The sequence below is a fragment of the Lithobates pipiens genome, unplaced genomic scaffold (genome assembly GCF_037356315.1).
Source record: "Lithobates pipiens isolate NorthernLeopardFrog02 unplaced genomic scaffold, aLitPip1_a1.2 Scaffold_1, whole genome shotgun sequence".
NCBI classification, from domain to species: Eukaryota; Metazoa; Chordata; class Amphibia; order Anura; family Ranidae; genus Lithobates; species Lithobates pipiens.
Genome location: NW_027507685.1, coordinates 180,166,839 through 180,188,382, shown reverse-complemented (window position 1 = coordinate 180,188,382; position 21,544 = coordinate 180,166,839). Strand labels below are relative to the sequence as shown.

General features: G+C 42.3%; 1 protein-coding gene across 2 annotated transcripts in view; it reads right to left on the bottom strand.

The window, feature by feature from the left end:
* Positions 1 to 21,412, bottom strand: part of IDH3G (isocitrate dehydrogenase (NAD(+)) 3 non-catalytic subunit gamma) — a 188,325-nt gene extending 166,913 nt beyond the window's left edge. For both annotated transcript variants that reach the window (XM_077478977.1, XM_077478979.1), the window contains exon 1: positions 21,251 to 21,412. In XM_077478977.1, the coding sequence (XP_077335103.1) occupies positions 21,251 to 21,328 (78 nt within the window). In that variant the 5' untranslated portion in view covers positions 21,329 to 21,412. The remainder of the gene's footprint in view (positions 1 to 21,250) is intronic.
* Positions 21,413 to 21,544: the final 132 nt, after the last annotated feature.

Sequence of the window (21,544 nt, the reverse complement as noted above, 5' to 3'; positions counted from 1 at the left end):
AGAATGGTGGAGGCAGCAGCCGAGAGCCGAGCGATCGATCGGCCTCGGCTGCCAGCATCGCTGGAACCCGGGACAGGTGAGTGTCCATTTATTAAAAGTCAGCAGCTGTAGTATTTATAGCTGCTGGCTTTTAATATTTTTTTTTTTGGTGGAATCTCTCTTTAACTCGCATTCCATCAATGGTCATAATTATCTTCCATTTATTATTCACACTATACAGTATTTTCACATCTTCCTATATCTATAGCTAAATACGATCCATTCCACTTTGCCCATATCATCCTTATCTTGCCTTCACTAAATAATGAGTCTCTAAAAGTAGAAAAAGTCAGCAGACAGTAATCTAAACCTTCTGACCTGCAAACTTCTTCGACAAGATTAAAATAGAAGAAGAATGACAGACCTGGAGAATGCAACATTAAAAGCGATTGTAAAGGCTCGCTTTTTTGCTTTGAAAAATAACAAACATGTTATACTTACATAGTTGACGAGGTTGAAAAAAAAAAAAGACACAAGTCCAACCTATGTGTGTGATTATATGTCAATATTACATTGTATATTTCTGTATGTTGCAGTCGTTCAGGTGCTTACCTGCTCTGTTGCAGTGTATTTGCACAGAGCAGCATGGATCCTCTTCTCGGGTCCCTCTGCGGAGCTCCTGGCTCCTCCCTCCTACTGAGTGCCCCAGCAGCTTGCTATAGGGGCACCCGAGCCGAGTCACAGCTCCTTGTATCTATTCAGGCACAGAGCCCACGACCAGGCCCCTCTCTCCCGATTGGCTGACTGATTTTGATTGACAGCAGCGGGAGCCAATGGTGCCTCAGCCAATGAGGAGGGATGTCCAAGGCAGATGAGACACTCATGGACATCACTGGACAGAGAAGTGGCTTAGGTAAGTATTAGAGGGACTGCTGCACACAGAAGGTTTATCTTAATACACAGAATGAATTAAGATAAAAACCTTCTGCCTTTACAACCCCTTTAAATGCATTTCAAGGTATCAGTAGCCACCAGTATGTGCCTACATTGTACGGTTTCATCCTATGGAGTACTTACAGGGCATTTCCAATTCTGAGGTTTGGATCATTGGCCTCTTAGCCCCTAACCTGGAATAAGTATGCAGCTGAAGAAGTGTGGGGCCCTGAAATGCATACCAGATCAGTGACTAAAATAAACCTGCAATGAGAAATATGTTGGGGCCGCCATTACCTCTGCTGAAAAAAATTATTTTTTTTATGTATTTACCGTAACTGCATCTTTTCTCAGTTCGAAGGACACAGCCTAAAACCAAAAAAAAAAAAAAACACCAAAGTTGTGTTCAGAGGCGCTTATGGGCTTAAAGCGCAGTGCCACCAAAAAGTGGAACCTCCACTTAACTGACTCCTCCCCCCTTCAGTGTCACATTTGGCACCTTTCCGCTTTTGACAGGTACCTTTCCCCGCTCCTCCTTTCTCCGTCCGGCCAATTAGAAAGCGCAGCACAATTAGGGAACTGTCAGAAACCAGACCGAGATAGAAGTACAATTACATAACACTTGTTTATTAAATAAAAAGGTAAATAGAAAAAACGTAGTCAAAGCATAGCCAGAGTCCAGTAACCGGATAGAGTAGTCAGCCAGGCCAGAAGTCAGGGATCCAAGTAGAGCAACAGCAAGCAGGATAAGGAGCCAGAAGGGATGTCAGCAAGCCAGTCTTTAAACAGAACCCCAGGAGATGGTTTATTGTGATGTGACCAAGGCGAAGGCAGAGGTGAAGTGAGCTGGACGGCTTTAAGTAGGCAGGTCAGACGAGCATGATCAGGAAGAGCTGGTAACTGTAGAGAGATGAGAGCTGGCAATTAGCCGACAGCTGAGCAGCCAGCCAAGAGAAGGAAGGGCTAAGCCAGCCCTGACAGGAACCGGCTGTGAAGCCAAAAGGCTTTACTGCCGGGCTACCTTTCACACAAATGGCAGCGGCGGCATCACACAAGAGCCGATCTGAAAATCGGCTGGTTTTCAGGCATCATGGGAACCCTGGACAGGTAAGTTTCCTAGTAATAAAATTCAGCAGCTACAGTATTTGTAGCTGTTGATTTTTAATTTGTTTTTTTTTGTGGGGGCCTGGAACTCCTCTTTCATTTTCACATAAAACACACCCGTAAGAGAACTCATACACCAAACAAGAGATACTCCACTCAGTTACTGGAAAGTCTGGGCTTGTTGGCATCACTTTCGAAACTCATCGGAATATGCAACGTTACTTTCCTAAATCTTAGCTTTCACATCTCCCCTTAACCGCTTCCTGGGTGCATGTAATTAACGCATACAACTCTGCTATGCATTACAGCAACCTCTCTTCCTTCCTTGGAAGAGTCCACAAGAATGTGAACGTCTAAGCTTCTCGGTACTTTGTTGACCTACTATTTTTGCCATTGTGTTTACATGTCTTTTTGATCATTCATACCTCTAAAAATAGTCAAGTTATTTACGAGTATTGTAATGTCATAGGGGATTATATCCCTACTATATTCATCGTGATTGAACTACTTATTTTGTATCTGATGCATTCTACTCCTGTTAATCGCTTTGTAGATTCCTCTTGATATTTTCAATAAACTTTTGGAAAGAAAAGTGTTTGGGGACACAGATCCTGCCCCAGGAGACATGTAAAAAAAAAAAAAAACACACACCCGTAAGAGAACAGCTAACGGATACCCTGGATCGGAGATTGGTTTGCTTACTGAGTGACATAATTTAAAGAGGAAGTAAATCCTTATGGGTTTTACTTTGTTTTTTGTTCCCTGCAAAGTAAAAGCATAATGTGCTACCGTAGTATGCATCACATAATAGCCCATTATGTGACACTTACCTGCAAGCAAAGCCCGTGCTGTCCCCGCTGGAGGCAACATCCATGTTCACCCCTCTTCGTTAAGCGGCTGCCTACTCTGGCACTGTCAATGGCCGGAGTCGCCAGTCACGGCACTCGCTAGTGAAGAACCGGCACAGAGGGCTATTTCTTCATAGCGCATGTGCCGATGACATCAGTGCAGTACAAAGTAATAATCTCCTAAACAGGGCACATTTGGGAGATATTTACTGTACCAATAGGTAAGCCTTATTATAGGCTTACCTATAAGTACAACTTGAAAATGGAGGTTTACAACCTCTTTAAGGCACAGTAAAGACTATTTTTTGGAACAGAAATATCACTTGATGCATCATTGTGTGGACTGATTAACTAAAGCACACTCGACTACATTCAAAACTTGACACTTCCTACATTGTCCCGGTGTCACCGTGCCAAACTTGACTCCCTATTGACTTGAGAAGAGTTGCAGAAGGCGGCTGTTCCTTACCCCACTTGTAAGGCCCCTGGCGATGATGGCATTCCCATGGATGTTTATATCCGATATGGGGAACTTCTACAATTGCTAAATGTTTTCCTATGATGCCCACTGTCTCCCTCCATCCATGTCCAGGCTACCGTTTTGCTTTTGAAACTTGGTACGGGTCCACTGGATCCAAACTCCTATAGGTTGATCTCTTTGCTACAGAGGGATATTAAAATTCTGGCCAAAGTGCTGGCTCGCTGCTCGAATGAAGCCATTTTAATCATTATTCAATTAGGCCAAGTGTGCTTCATGCCACACGATAGCATTTAACCTAAGGAGGTTGCATCTCACCATGCAAACAAGGGCGGATAATATGGGCCACTGCCCATTACTGTTCTTAGACGTTAAAGGGTATAAAAGAATTGACTAGCAAAATTTGTGGGCAGTTTTAACTAAATTTAGTTTTGGCCAGCTATTACATCATGCACCACCGGCAACCATCAGAACTGCTGATAGAATTATTCATATATTTGCTTCGAGTAGGGGTAACAGCCAAGGGTGTCCCCTTTCCCTGTTGCTATTTGCTCAGGCCATCGAGCCCCTGGCTGTCCTGATTCACGTCAACCCAAGTATCACTGGCTTCCTGCATGGTGATCTGCTTGAGAAAATCATGCTATATGCAGTTGACGGGTTCATTTTTTTTTTTTTTTGGGGAGACACCACCTTTTCTCTGGAGGCAGTTATGAATATGGTAACAGCCTTTGCTCACTTTTCTGATCTTACCATTAATTACACAAAATTTGCTTTTACAGAATAGCAGATTGGGACAGCCATGTCCTTGGCTTATACTAGTCCCATTACTTCATCCTTTAAAGAGGAAGTAAACCCTGATGAGTTTACTTCCTCTTTCATTCCCTGCAAAGGCAAAGCATAATGGACTACTATGCATTGCATAGTAGTCCATTATGTGTCACTTACCTGACACAGGAGCCAGTAAAGTCACCGCTGTCCCCTGTAGTCCGGAACATCCATCTTCTTGGTGGGGTCTCGCAGCTCCGCCGCTGTCATTCGGCGAAGCCGCGATGACGTCACTCCCGCGCATGCGCACGGGAGCCGACACGCGCGGCAGCTCCGTCATTGAGAATGCCGTGCTCAGTGTGCCTGTGCGCCGCTGTCTATGGCGCATACGCCGTAGACAGCAGTGCCTGTTTTTGGGCAAATATCTCCTAAACCGTATAGGTTTAGGAGATATTTCTTGGACCTACAGGTAAGCCTTAATCTAGGCTTACCTGTAGGTCAAAGTGGTTTGTAAGTGTTTACAACCACTTTAAAGATTTAGGGAAACACATTTCTTCCACCATTACAGGTTACTGTTATCTTAAAGCGGGGTTCCACCCTAAAGTGGAACTTCCGCTGATCAGAACCCTCCCCCCCCTCCCGTGTCACAATTGGCACCTTACAGGGGGGGAGGGGGGTGGAGATACCTGTCAAAGACAGGTATTTACACGCACTTCCGGGCATAGACTCCCGTGGGAGTCTATGTCATTTCCTGTCCTGCCGCGCTGTCTGCTGGGACACTCACGGGTCCCAGTGACAGTGCGGACAATTCTTATTGCGCTGCGCGACTCGCGCATGCGCAGTAGGGAACCGGGAAGTGAAGCCGATTCGCTTCACTTCCTGATTCCCTCACCTAGAATGGTGACGGCAGCAGCCGAGCGATCGATCGGCCTCAGCATCGCTGGAACCCGGGACAGGTGAGTGTCCATTTATTAAAAGTCAGCAGCTGTAGTATTTATAGCTGCTGGCTTTTAATATTTTTTTTTTAGGTGGAATCCCTCTTTAATATATATTCCCTTCTATTTAAAGTACATTTGGACACTTTAATATTTTAAATTAGGGATGCACCGATACCAGTTTAAGTCCTAGTACGAGTACAGATACTTTTCCTCAAGTACTCGCTGATACCAATTACCAATATCTATTTAATTTTTTTTATTTTATTATTTAAAACATTTTTTAAACACTGTACATTTAACTTTTTTTTGGATCAACTTTAAAATTGATCAACTCAAGGAGCAGCCCAGCCGCCTTGGGCATTTGGGCTTCACCTGGCCCAAACCCCCCTAGTGATGCCACTCTGCCCCAAAGCTATGTCCGGTATTGGAGGCATTTTCACGAGTACCGATACTTGCCTAATGCCTAGTATCGGCACCGATATAGGTGCAACTCTACTTGAAATAATTTCATTGAAGTTTTAGAAATATACACTATATTACCAAATGTATTGGGACGCCTGCCTTTACACACAGATGAACTTTAATGGCATCCCAGTTTTAGTCTGTAGGATTCCACATTGAGTTGGCCAACCCTTTGCAGCTATACCAGCTTAAACTCTTCAGGGAAGGCTGTCCACAATGTTTAGGAGTGTTTCTATGGGAAATGTTTAACCATTCTTCCAGAAGCGCATTTCTGTGGTCAGTGGTAAGAAGAGAAGGGGTGAGTGATACATTTATCTGCTCTGCTTTGAAAGTAATTAACTAAAAACTGTTTCATGAACGGTTTCATGATATAATGAAGATACTGTCAGAAACCATGAAATCAGACCATGACAGAAGTACAGTTAAATCACACTTGTTTAATAATAAAAGTAAATAGAACAAATGTAGTCCAAAACATAGCCAGACATCAGGAACCGTAAGGGCCGGTTCACACTGCGAGCCGCGGCGAGGCGTCTCCGACTTCCTCGCCGCGACTTGCAGGGGGGGGTCAGCGGCGACTTGCAGAGGACTTCTGCATAGAAGTCAATGCAAGTCGCCCCCGAAGTCGCCCCGAAGTAGTACAGGAACCTTTTTTCTGAGTCGGAGCGACTCGAGTCGCTCCTCTCAGAACGGTTCCATAGCACTGTATGGGGGCGACTTGCGGGAGCGAGGCGAGGCGAGCCGTGTCGCCTCGCCTCGCGTCGCAGTGTGAACCGGCCCTTACGGCCAGTCAGACAAGCCAAACATCAGGGATTTGGAGAGGAGCGTAATAAAACAGCAAGCAGAATCTGAAGCCAGAAGGGATGCAAGCCAAGCAAGTCTTACAACAGGAATGCAGGAGGGCGTCTGTGTGATGTTGACTAAGGCGAAGGCAGAGCGCCTTAAGTAGGCAGGGCTGACGAGCAGGATATCATCAACAGCTGAGTAACTGTGGAGAGGAAGATGGGAGCTGACAATGAGCCCAGCCCTGACAGATACTATGCTGGTTTTGTCTCAGATTTTAACCACTTAAGGACCGCCGCATGCTAATGTACGTCATCAGAATGGCATGTACAGGCTCAAGCACGTACATGTACGTGCTTGCCTTCCAGCGGGTGGGGGGTCCGATCGGACCCCCTCCCGCTGGATGCAGCGGTCCGTTTCGCTTCAGGAGCGATCCGGGATGAGGGGATGGCCGTTGGTTTCTGGCCACCCCCTCTCGATCGCTCCTGGCAAATGAGAAGCTTCCTCCCACTGTGTATAGTAAACACAGGCAGGGAGGAAGTGATGTCATTCTCCTCAGGGCGGTCTTTTTGACTGGACTACTAGGAGAACACTGAAAGTAAGTGCACCAAACACTACACTAACATGTAGGCACACAAACCCCCCCCACCCCCCCTACCCCTCGCAGTCACAGTGTCACTGATTGCAGTGATCATTTATTTACTGATCACTGCATTCAGTGTCAGTTGTGACAGTAAAAAGTGTCAGGGCAGTTAGTGTTAGGTCCAGGGTAGCCCCCTACCACCCCCCAATAAAGATTTAACCCCCTGATTGCCCCTAGAGTTAACCCTTTCACCCCCTTTTGCCAGTGTCACTAAGCGATCGTTTTTCTGATCGCTGCATCAGTATCACTGGTGCCGCTAAGTAGCTAGTTATTTTTTTAGGTTCACCGCCAGGTTTTTATAGCACTAGGTACCCCGATATACTACCCAATAATGGTTTTAACCCCCTGATTGCCCCTAGTTAACCCTTTCACCCCTTTTGCCAGTGTCACTAAGCGATCATTTTTCTGATCGCTGCATTAGTGTCGCTAGTTATTTTTTTAGGTTCACCGCTAGGTTTTTCTAGCGCTAGGTACACCCATATACTACCCAATAATGGTTTTAACCCCCTGATTGTCCCTAGTTAACCCTTTCACCAGCGATCACCGTATAAGTGTCACTGGTGACGCTGGTTAGCCAGTTAGTTATTTAGGTTCCCCGTCAGGTTTTTGGGACCCCCATATACTACCTAATAAAAATTTGAACCCCCTGATTGCCCCTAGTTAACCCTTCCACCAGTCATCACCGTATAAGTGTTACGGGTGACTCTGGTTAGTTTGCTTTTTATAGCATCAGGGCACCCACCTTTTATTACCCAATAAAAGGTTTAACCCCCTGATCACCCGGCGGGTGATATCAATTAGGTTTTAGGGTCAGGGTCTGCGTCGCCCCAGGCAGCGCTAGGTTAGTGCCAGTACCGCTAACACCCACACGCAAAGCATAAACCTCCCGTAGTGGTATAGAATCTGAACAGATCAATATCTGATCAGATCTATACTAGCGTCCCCAGCAGTTTAGGGTTCCAAAAAAACGCATTGTTAGCACCTGCGTCTTGCCGATCCGCCCAGCCCACCCAAGTGCAGTATCGATCGATCACTGTCACTTACAAAACACTAGACGCATAACTGCAGCGATCGCAGAGTCAGGCCTGATCCCTGCGATCGCTAACAGTTTTTTTTTGGTAAAGTTTTATATTTAAATCCGGAAGGCAGTGCTTGGTTTTCGGGGTCCCGTACGTGGCTAGGCTCCCAAAAAAGTCCCCCACATGTGGTATCCCCGTACTTGGGAGAAGCAGCAGAATTTATTTTGGGGTGTAATTTGACTTATGCCCATAGCATGTGTGAGCAATATAACATTTAGTGACAACGTTGTGCAAAAAAAAAAAAAAATTGTAATATTCCTGCAACTTGTGGCAAAATATAAAATATTTCATGGACTCAACATGCCTCTCAGTAAATAGCTTGGGGTGTCTACTTTCCAAAATGGGGTCATTTGGGGGGGTTTTGTGCTATTTTGGCATTTTATGGCCTTCGAAACTGATAGGTAGTGAGGAATGAAATCAAAAATTTGCACCCTTAGAAACCCTGAAGGCAGTGATTGGTTTTCGGGGTGCCGTAAAGCAGCTAGACTCCCAAAAAGTCCCACATATGTGGTATCCTCGTACTCAGGAGAAGCAGCAGAATATATTTTGGGGTGCAATTCCACATATAACTATGGCATGTGTGAGCAATATATCATTTAGTGACAACTTTTTGTAAACTTTTTTTTTTTGTGTCATTATTCAATCACTTGGGACAAAAAAAAAAAAATATTCAATGGGCTCAACATCCCCTCAGCAATTTCCTTGGGGTGTCTACTTTCCAAAATGGGGTCATTTGGGGGGGTTTGTACTGCCCTGCCATTTTAGCACCTCAAGAAATGAGATAGGCAGTCATAAATTAAAAGCTGTGTAAATTCCAGAAAATGTACTCTAGTTTGTAGACGCTATAACTTTTGCGCAAACCAATAAATATACGCTTATTGACATTTTTTCTACTAAAGACATGTGGCTGAATAAATTTTGCCCTCAATGTATGACTAAAATTGAGTTTATTCGATTTTTCTTATAACAAAAAGTAGAAAATATATTTTTTTCTCAAAATTTTCGTTTTTTTTCCATTTATATGGGGGAAAAAATAAATAAATAAAATAAATAAATAAATAAATCGCAGAGGCAATCAAATACCATCAAAAGAAAGCTCTATTTGTGGGAAGAAAAGGACGCAAATTTCATTTGGGTACAACATTGCATGACCGCGCAATTACCAGTTAAAGCAGTGCAGTGCGAAATTGTAAAAAAAGACCTCTGGTCCTTAGGCTGAAAATTGGTCCGGGGCTTAAGTGGTTAAAGAACTTAGAATCATTAATGAATCAAGACATGAATAAAAAAAAAAAAAAAAAAAAAAAAAAAAAAAAAAAAAGCATACTGTCTCTAATCATGTGCACGATCATTTTTATAGTCTATGACTAGACCTATAAACAAGTTTAAAGATTGAGGAGGTGCTTAAGGAAAACGTTATAGGAAATGTTTTATGATTGAAATTAGACCCCTTTCACACCACACCGCACCTTGCGTCGGCGGTAAAACGCCGCTATTTTTAGCGGCGTTTTACCACTGGATTTGCAGCGGATTTGCTGCGTATTTCGGCCGCTAGCGGGGCGCTTTTACCCCCCGCTAGCGGCCGCGAAAGGGTTAAACCCACCGGCAATACGCCGCAATAGCGGCGTTTTGCCGGCGGCATTACAGCGCTGCCCTATTGATTTCAATGGGCAGCAGCGGTGAAGGAGCGGTAAACACACCGCTCCTTCACCGCTCCAAAGAAGCTGCTGGCAGGACTTTTTTCTGACGTCCTGCCAGCGCACCGCTGTAGTGTGAAAGCCCACAGACAATGGTGCAGCTTCTTTAGGGCGGATTGCAAGCGCTATTTCTAACGCTATAGCGCCTGCAAAATGCCCTGGTGTGAAAGGGGTCTTAGAGAATTGTCTTTGAATCTCTCCAAAATAGGCCTTGGATAAAAGGATATACTGTGGAAAGTTCCATATGCCCCCTAAGCTGAAAAGAGGGTATGGGCCTGGGCTCAGCTCGTTCACGCACGGTTGGAGTGGAGGGGAGTGGTGGACCACTGGGGTGCGTGTAGAGGCCAGTGCATGGGGACCCTAAAAAGGACCTATAAACCATTAGGAAAAAATAGCTACAGAATACAGCTGAAACTATTTATGAAATCTACATTAACGCCCAATGAGTGGGGTGGTTTGAAGGACTTCTGTAAACACTGTGCTATTTTGTTAGTGATCAGCAGGCCACCATGCATAGATTTGGGGAAGCTAGGTTTTTTTGATCATCCTGCGAGGCAGAACTATAAAAAGTAAGGAACCAAAAACCCCAAAACATAACGCAAATACAAGTACGATTAAGAAATATCTGACAAAGGAAGGGAGCCCAAAGAGTCCAGACCCAGATAAATTAGGACCAGACAAACAAAAAAACAGGGAACAATTATAAGAAATAAGCCCCTGGAAAAAAGAAAGTAGAGGTATTATATAAACCTAGAGAAGATAGAAGCACAAACACAGAAAGTGAACTTGATATAAGCAAAATGGAGGAATGAGGAGCAGGAGCTCAAATGGCAACAAAAAACGGAAATGGCGGATGTTTTGGAGACTTGAAAACAGAAATTTCCACACTACGGACTGATCTAAGCCAGCTACTGACCCGGGTAGAGGAAAAGATATTCAACGGGAACAGAGGAGAATGTTGTATAAACTAGAACAGGAGAATCAAAAGAGAAGAATTTAAAGATCCGTGCGTTACCGGAAGAAAAGGGAGAAGATTTAAGGAAAATTATGAACAAAATATTTAATCCCATTTTAGATAAAACATCAGAGGAACGTCTGGGAATAGAAAGAGTTCACAGGATCAAAAAAAAACAAAATATAGCAGCATATCTCCTCCGAGATGTTATGGTAAGATTCCAACTATACAAAGAAAAAAAAAACACATTTTTGAAAAAGAGGAAAACCACCATTAAAATATGAGGGAGTAGACCTTCAAATTTTTCAGAGATTTGGCTCCAGAGACGCTGGCTAGATAAAGACGCCTTAAACCTCTACTGGAGCAAATTCGCACTAAATATATTAAATACAGTTGGGGTTTTCAGACATGTTTATTCGGCCAGAAAGATGGAAGGTCAAGAAGATTGAGAGATCCAGAAGATCTTTTATAATTTTGCAACAAATTAGACCTACAAGTCCCGGACATCCCAGGATTGAATGAAGAAGCAACTCCAACACAGACAGAAGAAGAAATATGGCAAAAAATGCACAGGAAGATTTAAACGCCGAAATAAAACAGAGATGAAGCTTCCCCTATAGTATAAAATAGAAAGGGACTGCAATAAGGGTCATCTTTAAGATAGAGTTCAAGATGAACCAAGCAGAATTACAGAAGAATAGGAGGGGAAGCCTCCTCTGGAAAATGTATGGGGGGTGGAGGGTTTGAGGCCTGGGTTGTTTGGGCTGGGGGGTGCTCCCAGCAACCCCCCTCTTTCTGGGAGAGGGCACGGTGGGGGTGGTTGGAGTCTCACCCCAGGATTAGGGAGTCACTGGTAGAATCGGAAGGTTGCAGATTCACCAGTGGCTCTGGGACTGGAGACTGTGGGTGTGGAGGGGAGGGAGGGGATGGGTGGCGAAGAGAGGGTCCCTGAAAACCTCATCCATGCTATTAAATGGATTATGGGGTGCCCAGTCAGCCTAGAAAGAGAGTACACTATGATCAAAGGTGACATCTATAAGACTTCTCATATAAATGTCAGAGGGCTTAATACACCAATAAAAAAAAGGCACGGGATATTAAAGGAGCTTAAACAGTATAAAGCACAGATAGTGTTTCCTTCAGGAGACGCACATGTCCCACAAAGACAATATAAAAGGTTGTCCTCAAGGGATTATCCAACGTGGCATTATGGTGACTCTTTACCAAGCGCAAAGGGAGTAACTATTGGATTTGCCAAGGGTACACGGTTCATATTGGAGGAAAGGATGACCGACTCGGAAGGATGATACCTCTTTAAGAGGTAAATTATATGATATGGAATGTACCTTGGCAAATATCTAGTGTCACAATAAGAATCCAACATACTTTCTGAGACAGGTTATGGGGAAACTAATGGATAAAAAAAAAAAAAAAAAAAAAAAGGAAATGTGATTATTACAGGAGAGGAGGAACGTCGTGGGCACAGGGGACTAGGAAGGTACAACTGAAAGCATTAAAAAAATTAAAATAAATTAAAAAAGAACCGTTTCAATGTCAACTGCTGGATATATGGAGAGCGCAGCATCCAAAGACACAGAACTAGGGCTGAAACAACTAATCGATTAATCGACAACTAATAGATTATGAAATCAATTACTATTTTCATAATTGATTAATCGGCTAGTAACATAATGGGGTTAAAAAACCTAAAATGAGCCCTTTATAGTAAAAAAAAAAAATAAATAAATAAAAAAAAAGGAAGGAGCAAATCGCTACTGTAAATATTACTTTCACAGTTCTACATTAAAAAAAAAAAAAAAAAAAATGAACCCCTTACAATAGTAATTATCTGCTTTTTTGTACTATAAAAGGGCTAATTTTAGTTTTTTTTTTTAACCCCATTATGTTACTAAGCATCTTAGACCTGGTTCACATCTATGTATTCTTTGGTGCTTTTTGCAGAAACGCACTACAGTTCAGTTACATGGTTTCCTATGGGATACGTTCACATCCATGCTTTTTTTCAGCCACTGTGTATTTGGAAAGGGCCAGGGACTTTTTTTTAATATGCAAAACAGCGTTTTTTTTTGGTTCAATATAGTTCAATGGAAAAGCTGCAGAAAAGCATGCAAATTGCTGCAAAATCACGTGCGCAAAATTCAAAACTCACAGCAAAAAGCACTGCTGAAACAGATCAAAAGCAAATTGCATAGGTGTGTACCGAGCCTTATGATGCCCACTTTGTACATTCGCTGAATGAAAGAATGTCGTTTGAAATTTTCACTTGTTTTTAACATTCTGTTTTTAAAATGAATGTAATTTCTGAACAAAAACCACATACACTTTCTGAAAATTCCTTTGACCAACAAGTTTTCTATTATTTCCAAATTTTCACTGTGGTTGAAAACTAATGTCGGTTTGACCCCACTAACGATTAGAAAATTGAATTTTTTTGAAGGAAGACATTGTTTGTTTAATAAATAAAAAAAATTGATGCGAGTCTGATATTTACCGGATTCACATGTTAATAGTATATACAGTATATCTCTTCTGTCTGTTATTCTCAGAGTGGATTACATATTTTGCTCCCTAACCATATAGTTGGTTATTTATATTTACCAATGTATAGAGATATTTAAGAATAAATTGACTTTTTTTATTTTACATATTAACTAAATTTATAAAAAAAAAAAATTTAAGGTTATTAACTGATTAATCGAAACAATAATCGGCCAACTAATCGATTATTAAAATAATCATTAGTTGCAGCCCTATACAGAACTATACATTCTACTCCCCAGTGCACACGATGTACTCAAGGATTGACAATATAATGGTTGAACATAGGATATTAGAATGGGCAATTTAGACAAGCATTGAAATAACAACGTTGTCAGACCACTCCTCTGTGACCATGGAAATGGTGATACCAGGGGTCCAAAGACAGCCATACGCATTGAGATTGAATGAAGATTTAATAAAGGATATAGATGAAGAAGAGAAAATAAAGGAAGAAATAGAACATTATTTTAAAATAGAATGACACTAAGGAGATAACAGAGGCCACACTCTGGGAGACCCATAAGGCCTATATTAGGGGTATTTTGATGGAGATAGGATCAAGGGAAAAAAAAAAAAAAAAAGATGGAAGTATTAATAAAAGAAATCCATGAATTGGAACAAAGGCATAAAAAAGGAGCAGGGGAGTGGTACCAGGCACTGGTGATAAAAACAGATTAAAAAAAAGTGCTCAAGCAAGAGACTAGATGGGATTTCAATAGAGTTGCAAGGGAGAGATATGTATCGGGAAATAAAATGGGGAAACATTTGGCAAGATTGTTGAGGAAAAAAACCCAAAAAACATTAAAACTATATTGAGTAGTAACGGGGAGATGATATTTCCAACAACAGAAATAACAAAAGCGTTCCAGAATTATTATGGATCTCTATACTCAATAAAACCAAAAGGGCAACAGGAAATGGTTAGATCGGAAAAGATAAGCTTCTAAAAAATGCCAGACTAACTCAAATATATGAGAATAAGAGTAGCATATTGGAATTACCCACGATAGAAGAGATCAATAGGGCTCTAAAAGAACAGCAAAAGGAAAAAGTCCAGGTCCAGATGGGTTTATGACCTATTACTACAAAATATTTAAATTACACTTGGCACCCAGACTATGCTCATATATGAATGGGTTAGGAACAAACTGAGATGGGAAGAGAGGCCCTGTCAGCTTTAATCTCTATTATTCCAAGGGAGGGAAGGGATAGTAACTCAAGTTATAGACCAATACCTTTGCTTAATACTAATACAAAATTATTTGCAAAGGTATTGGTGACTAGAATGAAAGATCTGATGTTGGAGTTGGTATATGCGGATCAGGTGAGGTTTATACCCGGGAGAGAAGTTAGAGACAATGGGATGAGAACATTGCTCTTGCTTCAAAATGAGAGAGGAAAGGGCCCCTGGTCTACTCCTGTTGCTTGACACAGAAAAGGCTTTTGACAGGGTAGACTGGGGGTTAATGATGAGTACTTTGAAAGCTATGGGAATTGGCCCAAGGATTACCCAATGGATCCAAGTTTTATATAAACAGGAGGGATAAAGACTGGAGAAGGGAAACATAAAATGGCAGCCTACGCCGATGACATACTGTTTTATATTTCTAATCCTAGGATCTCAATGCCTAGTTTAATGAAGGCACTGAAACATTATGGGGATTTATCAAATTTAAAAATAAACCCCTTTAAATCGGAAGTCCTAAATATAAAACGGAAATAAACAAGAAAAGCTCTTACAGCAGGAATTAAAATTTAGTTGGAAGACAGAAATAAAATATTTAGAAATAAAACTGACATCGTCCTCTGGGAAACTATATCAGGCAAATTATATCCCACTATTAAACAAAATAAAAACAGACATAAAAAGAATGGCAAGTAGGCTCCTTTCATTGACAGGTAGAATAAACACCATAAAGATGGCAATAGTACCTCATGTAAATCATGTACAAATTCCAAACGTTACCTATACCACTACCTCAGACATATTTTAAAACATTAAAAAATATGGTATCCAAGTTCATCTGGCAGAACAATAAACCAAGCATTGCATTTGCAGTATTAAGGAGAGATAAAGCACAAGGGGGGTTAAAAGAAACAGACTTGCAAAAATATTACAATGCGGTGTTAATTTCATGGGTAATGAAATGGACTAAGGAAGTAAATGAAAAAAGGTGGGTACAAATTGAGAATACAATGAGTGACACACGGTTGAGTAGAATTATTTTGATCCCACCGCAATATAGAGCACTAGGGGTAAATACGCATGTCATGACACAAAACTTACTTAGAATGGGATTTAATACATATGGGACATACAATTCACCATATCACTGAAAGAAATAATTTTTTACAGGGTAAAGGGAAACTATTTGGAGATTGGATTAAACACGATAATGCACAATTAAAAGGATATAATGGAAAATGGGAAAATATATACATTTCAAGAATTAAAACATAAAAAAAGACAAAAATTATTATTAATGAATGATGGTACCTCCAGCTAAAACACTTTGTCAGTACGCTACCTCAACCAATAAGATCACTGGATGATCTTAGACTGTTGGAGTGTCTAAGTTTGGCATCTAGTACAAAGAATGGGATGTCACAAAATCTTGCTGGCAGTGGATGGGCTGGAGGCCCCACCATATATTAAAAAAAAAAAAAAAAAAAAAAAAAAAAATGGGAAAAAGAATTAGGAGTTAGAAGTAATAGGATTTTTATTACAGCTTACCTGTAAAATCCTATTCTTTGAAGTACATAACGAGACATGGTAGTTACTATGATGAACACTGGCGCGCCCTAAATTAAAAAGTGCACTCCCTCTATAACCCCTCCCACTGGTGGGAGTACATCAGTTTTGTAGCAAAGCAATATACACTTGTATACAAAAGAAGGGATGGACCTCAGTGTGCCGTGATGTACTTCAAAAGAAAAGGATTTTACAGGTAAGCTGTTAAAGATCCTATTTTCTTATCGTACATCACGGGACACAGGGCAATAGTAGTTACTATATGGGATGTCCCATAGCAATGCCAACTGAAGGGAGGGAGACACAACAAAGTAGGGCATCAAGAGACTAGAGGACTTATACGGCAGCCTGCAGTACACTGCGTCTAAAGACGACATCCTCATGACCCTTTAAATCTACTTGAAAGAATCTGATAAATTTATGGACTAAAGACTAAGTTGCGGCCTTGCAGATCTGAGCCATGGAGACTTAGTGATGTACTGCCCAAGAAGCATTAACAGCCCTAGAGAAGTGCACTTTAATATGAAAATGAGGAATTTTCCTCTTTAAAACCATAAGCTTGAACAATCACTTGACGAGTCCATTTAGAAATAGTAGATCTCAACGCTGCCTCTTTTCTTTTAGGACTGTCTGACAACGAACAAAATATCTGTTTTATGAATCTGAGCCCACACTTTCAATAGACTGACCACTCTCAACACATCAAAAGAATGTAGTGACTGTTCTTCCACAGAACGAGGTTCTGGAAAAAATTAAAGCAGAACAACATCCTGGTTTAAATGAAAAACTGATACTACCTTTCGGTAGGAATTCAGGATGAATAAACCAATATGGCTCCTTACAAGAAAGAGCAGCCAACTCTAATACTCTTCCTGCAGAAGTTATGGCAACCAAGAAAAAAATGTTTTCTTTGTCACGAGGACCAAGGGAATATTTTGTATTGGCTCAAAAGGCTGCTTCTGTAAAGCCTATATTGACTTAATTGAAGTCCCAAGGGTTCAGGAATGACCCAACTGGAGGATTAATCCACATAACCCCCTGAAAAAGTTACAAACCAGAGAATGTGAAGCAAGTGGTCGTTGAAAAAAAAAACACAGATAAGGCCGACATCTGGTCTCTGAAAGTATTCAAGGCCAGCCTCATTTCTAATCCTATCTGTAGGAATTCAAGGATCCTACTTATGACATATTTCCTGGGGTGCCAACACCTGGATTCATACCAGGAGACATATGCCTTCCAGAATCTATAGTATACAACTCCGGAGGCCAGCTTCCTAGCATTAACCAAAGTCGAAACTACTGAAGCCAACAGCCCAAGATCTTTTAGAATGTGGGTCTCAATAGCCAAATCAGTAAATTTTGCTTTTGTAAGGTAGTATGAAATACCAGACCTTGCTAGAGGAGGTCTGGCCATAGTGGTAGGGTCCAAGGGTCCCACGGAAAAACAGAGGCATCTGTTGCGTATGCCATCAGATCCCTTGGCCTTGACACAAAGTTATCGATCTTATTGTTGAACCTGGATGCAAAATAGATCCACGTCTGGAACTCCCCATTTTTGGAATATTGACAGAAAGATATGGGGATGAAGGAACCATTAGCCCAGGAACAATTGTTGGTGACTAAAGTAGTCCACCTGCCAATTCTCTATCTCTGGAATTAAAAATTGCTGATGGGCAAGGAATGTTGTTCTCCCAAGATAGAATATGATTCACCTCTCTCTGGGCTGCACGACTTCTCATGCCCTCCACGACTTCTCAAAGGCCACAGCCGTGGCATTGTCAGATGGGATCCTAACAAGACAGTTCCGTAGTCTGAGCGTCCAGGCCTCCAGGGCCATGCATACTGCCCGAATGTCTAGAATATTGATGAGCAAGGTCATCTCTGATTTGGACCATTTCCTTTGGACTGACACTTCTTCCAGGACTGCTCCCCAGCCCAGAAGGCTGGCATCTCTTACCACTTTCCAGGTAACTAGTAGAAAGAATTTTTCCTTTTTTGAAGATTCTTGGATATCAACCACCAATTGAGGCTCTGACGCACATCGGGGGATAAATACATTGGGAAATCCAGAGCTTGGACCTTCTTGTTCCAGGTTGACAGGATACTGTTCTACAACAGTCTTGAATGAAACTGCACATAAGGAACGGCCTCGAAAGAAGCCATCATCTTTCCCAACAATTTCATGCAATGTCGAATAGAGGAGGAGAGATATCGCTGTTCCTGATCACTAGAAACAGCCAATCTCTCTCTCTCTCGCTCTACTCCCGTTAGAATGGGAATCTGTGTCTTTACTTTAACAGATCCCAGTTCTGGCTCTCTGAGGAGCAATCGTGTTCGCCCCCTATAGCTTATTACAGCAGCTGACGTACGACAGCGATTCTCACAGCCATGCCAACCATCGCAGTACGACTGCAGCGACCGGTCGGCAAGTAGAGTAACTAAACCCATCAATTTTAATGGTTTCAAAAGACAGATGTATACCAAGAATGCACGTTTGCTTGTGGGGTTAACCAAACTGTCAAATGGCTGGTGTCATAACTGATCACATGTGCAGCACCATGGCAGTTACAGATCAAACAGAGGCAAAGATGCCAGCTTCCTTAGCTGAAATGAATAGGCTTGTTTAGTTATTTAGACTGTATAACTTGGATATACGGCAGCAAAGTGGCATGGCTGCACTTGATCACATACCTAGTACGTGAGCCGACACTCCCGGGTCTGTGTTTATACATAGCGGGAGCTGATCGGGGGTTACCGTGGACTATATGTCCGCTGGCACCCGCCGATTGTTCATTACAGCGGGAGAATGGCAATCTGCCTATGTAAACAAGGCAGATTGTTGTTCTGTTAGTACAGGGGCAGGGGCACCAAACTATGCATTCCCCTAGTAAAATCACCTCCCCCACAGCAAGAAAACACCAGCTAGGCACACAGTTAACTCTTTGATCACCCCTGATGTTAACCACCTTTCCCAACCATTGTCACTAGTACAGTGACCATGCATATTTTTTAAGCACCAATTATTGTATAAGCCCTTGTACACACAGTCGGACATTCCGACGGACAATGTCCGATAGGACCGTGTTGTCGGATAATCCGACCATGTGTGGGCTCCGATGGACCGTTTTCCAGCTGGGCTATAAAACTTTCCGACAACATGATCCGATTGTGTGTAGAGAATTCCGATCGGACAAAGCGCCACGCATGCTCAGATCAAATTCCTAGACCAAAGCTATTGGCTACTAGCCTGAACGTAGCCCCGTCCTAACGAAATAACGGCATCACGTTACGTACAATCGGATGTTCTGACAACTTTGTCCGACCATGTGTATGCAACACAAGTTTCGGACAAAATCCAAATTTTTGTTGTAGGAAAGTCCGACCGAGTGTACAAGGGCTTAGTGTCACTGGTCCCCCAAAATGTCAAAAGCATCTTGGCCACCGTAATATCGCAGTCCTGCTTAGGTTGCTAATCATCGGCATTACTAATAAAAAGAAAAAACACACACCAATCAATATACACTTATTGTGATTTTTTTTACCAAAAATATGCAGAATACATATTAGCCTAAATTGATGAAGAAATTCGATTTTTTTCACTTTTTTTATTGGATATGGGTTATAGCAGTAAGTAAAAAATATAGTTTTTTTCCAAAATCTGCCTTTTTTTGTTTATAGCGCAAAAAATAAAAACCGCAGAGGTGATCAAATACCACCAAAAGAAAGCTCTATTTGTAGGGGTGGTAAAAATAAAGGATAAAAGAAAATAAAGGATAAAAAAAGGATACAAATTTTACTTGGGTACAGCGTCGCACGACTGCAAAATTTTCAGTTAAAGTAACGCAGTGCCGTATAACAAAAAGATGGCCTCATCGGGGGGGGTAATTCTTCAGGAGGGCAAGTGAGTAAATGAGAAGTACAACCAAAGCTCATTTGACTATACTTCTCCTATGGATCACAAGAGTGCAGTCCATTCATTTTGCAGTCCTGTGAACCGTTTTCAGCAGACAGCGGGCTGAAGCTGACAGATGGGGACTGAAAGGTCTAGGTTAGGGGAGCACTGAGAACCGAGTGATCTGCAGAATTACATCACTCAGTTCTTAGCGCTAGAGCCGGTGTCCTATCACATAGTGTCCCCCATCGGATAGTGTCTGCTGTGTACTGCGCATGCGCAGTACACAGGACACACAGATTCCGAAAATAGCCAAAGATGAACGGCGTCTGCGCTGTGAGTCCAGGTTCTAGCCTCACCATCCAAGTGGACAGAGTTGGAATAAAAAGAGCCGAGCGCAGCAAGGCCGTGCCCAAAGTGGGCCGAGTGAAGCAAGCCTACGAGGGATCCTCTAATCTTTGCAGCCCTATGTCCACATGGATGGTGGGGCTAGCACCTCCACTCATGCCGCAGGCGCCGTTAATCTTCAGATATTTTCCGAATCTCCTTCAGCTCCATGCTGCGCCTGAGAAGTACGGGGTGGATGCTATCTGATGGACAGATGCTATATGCCAGAACATCCGCGGGGGTGGGGGCAATGGCGCATCCACCTATGTAACTGTGATTATGAAATAAAAAGTCCCTACTTCTCTTTTTAAGAGGAAGTAAACCCTGATGAGTTTACTTCCTCTTTCATTCCCTGCAAAGGCAAAGCATAATGGACTACTATGCATCGCATAGTAGCCCATTATGTGTCACTTACCTGACACAGGAGCCAGCGATGTCACCGCTGTCCCCTGTAGTCTGGCGCATCCATCTTTTCGGTGGGGTCTCGCAGCTCCGCCGCTGTCATTCGGTGGAGCCGCAATGACGTCACTCCCGTGCACGGGAGCCGACACGCGTGGCAGCTCCGTTGTTGGAAATGCCGTGCTCAGTGCGCCTGCGCGCCGCTGTCTACGGCGCATGCGCCATAGACATCAGTGCCTGTCTTCGACAAATATCTCTTAAACCGTATAGGTTTAGGAGATATTTCTTGGACCTACAGGTAAGCCTTAATCTAGGCTTACCTGTAGGTCAAAGTGGTTTGTAAGGGTTTACAACCACTTTAATGCTTGTGCCAGACTGCATTATATTTGTGATGTATTTTTATTTTATTTTTTAATAGTGACCATAATGGCAAACTTAGCAGATAATAAAAAAAAAATAAAAATGTGATTGCATTTCTAACGTCATCTCCTATAAAACTGCAACGTACAAATACAATTCATTTACCAGCCCTAGAAGAAAATAAACGGAGAATGAATGCAACGGCTATACTACAACGTGCGCAATATCTGACCGCTACCTGTTTCCCGAATCCAGCCCTAATAGGCAGAGGAGACAGAAGGAACCTGTAACAAGCAGACAGCGTCCTGCCAGCCATGTTGAGCTATACAATTCCAAGGACCGTCAAGTGACTTTCTGAGCAAAACGATGCTATGCAATTGCAAATGCCCCGCCTAGGAATCCTCGGTGCGCATGCGTCAACCTTACGCGTGCTTTCGTCCCTGATAGGAAATGACTAGACGCCATGTTTAAACCTGGAAAGTAAACCTTTACAGGACCCCAAAACGTGTGATCGCTATCTACCTGATATTTT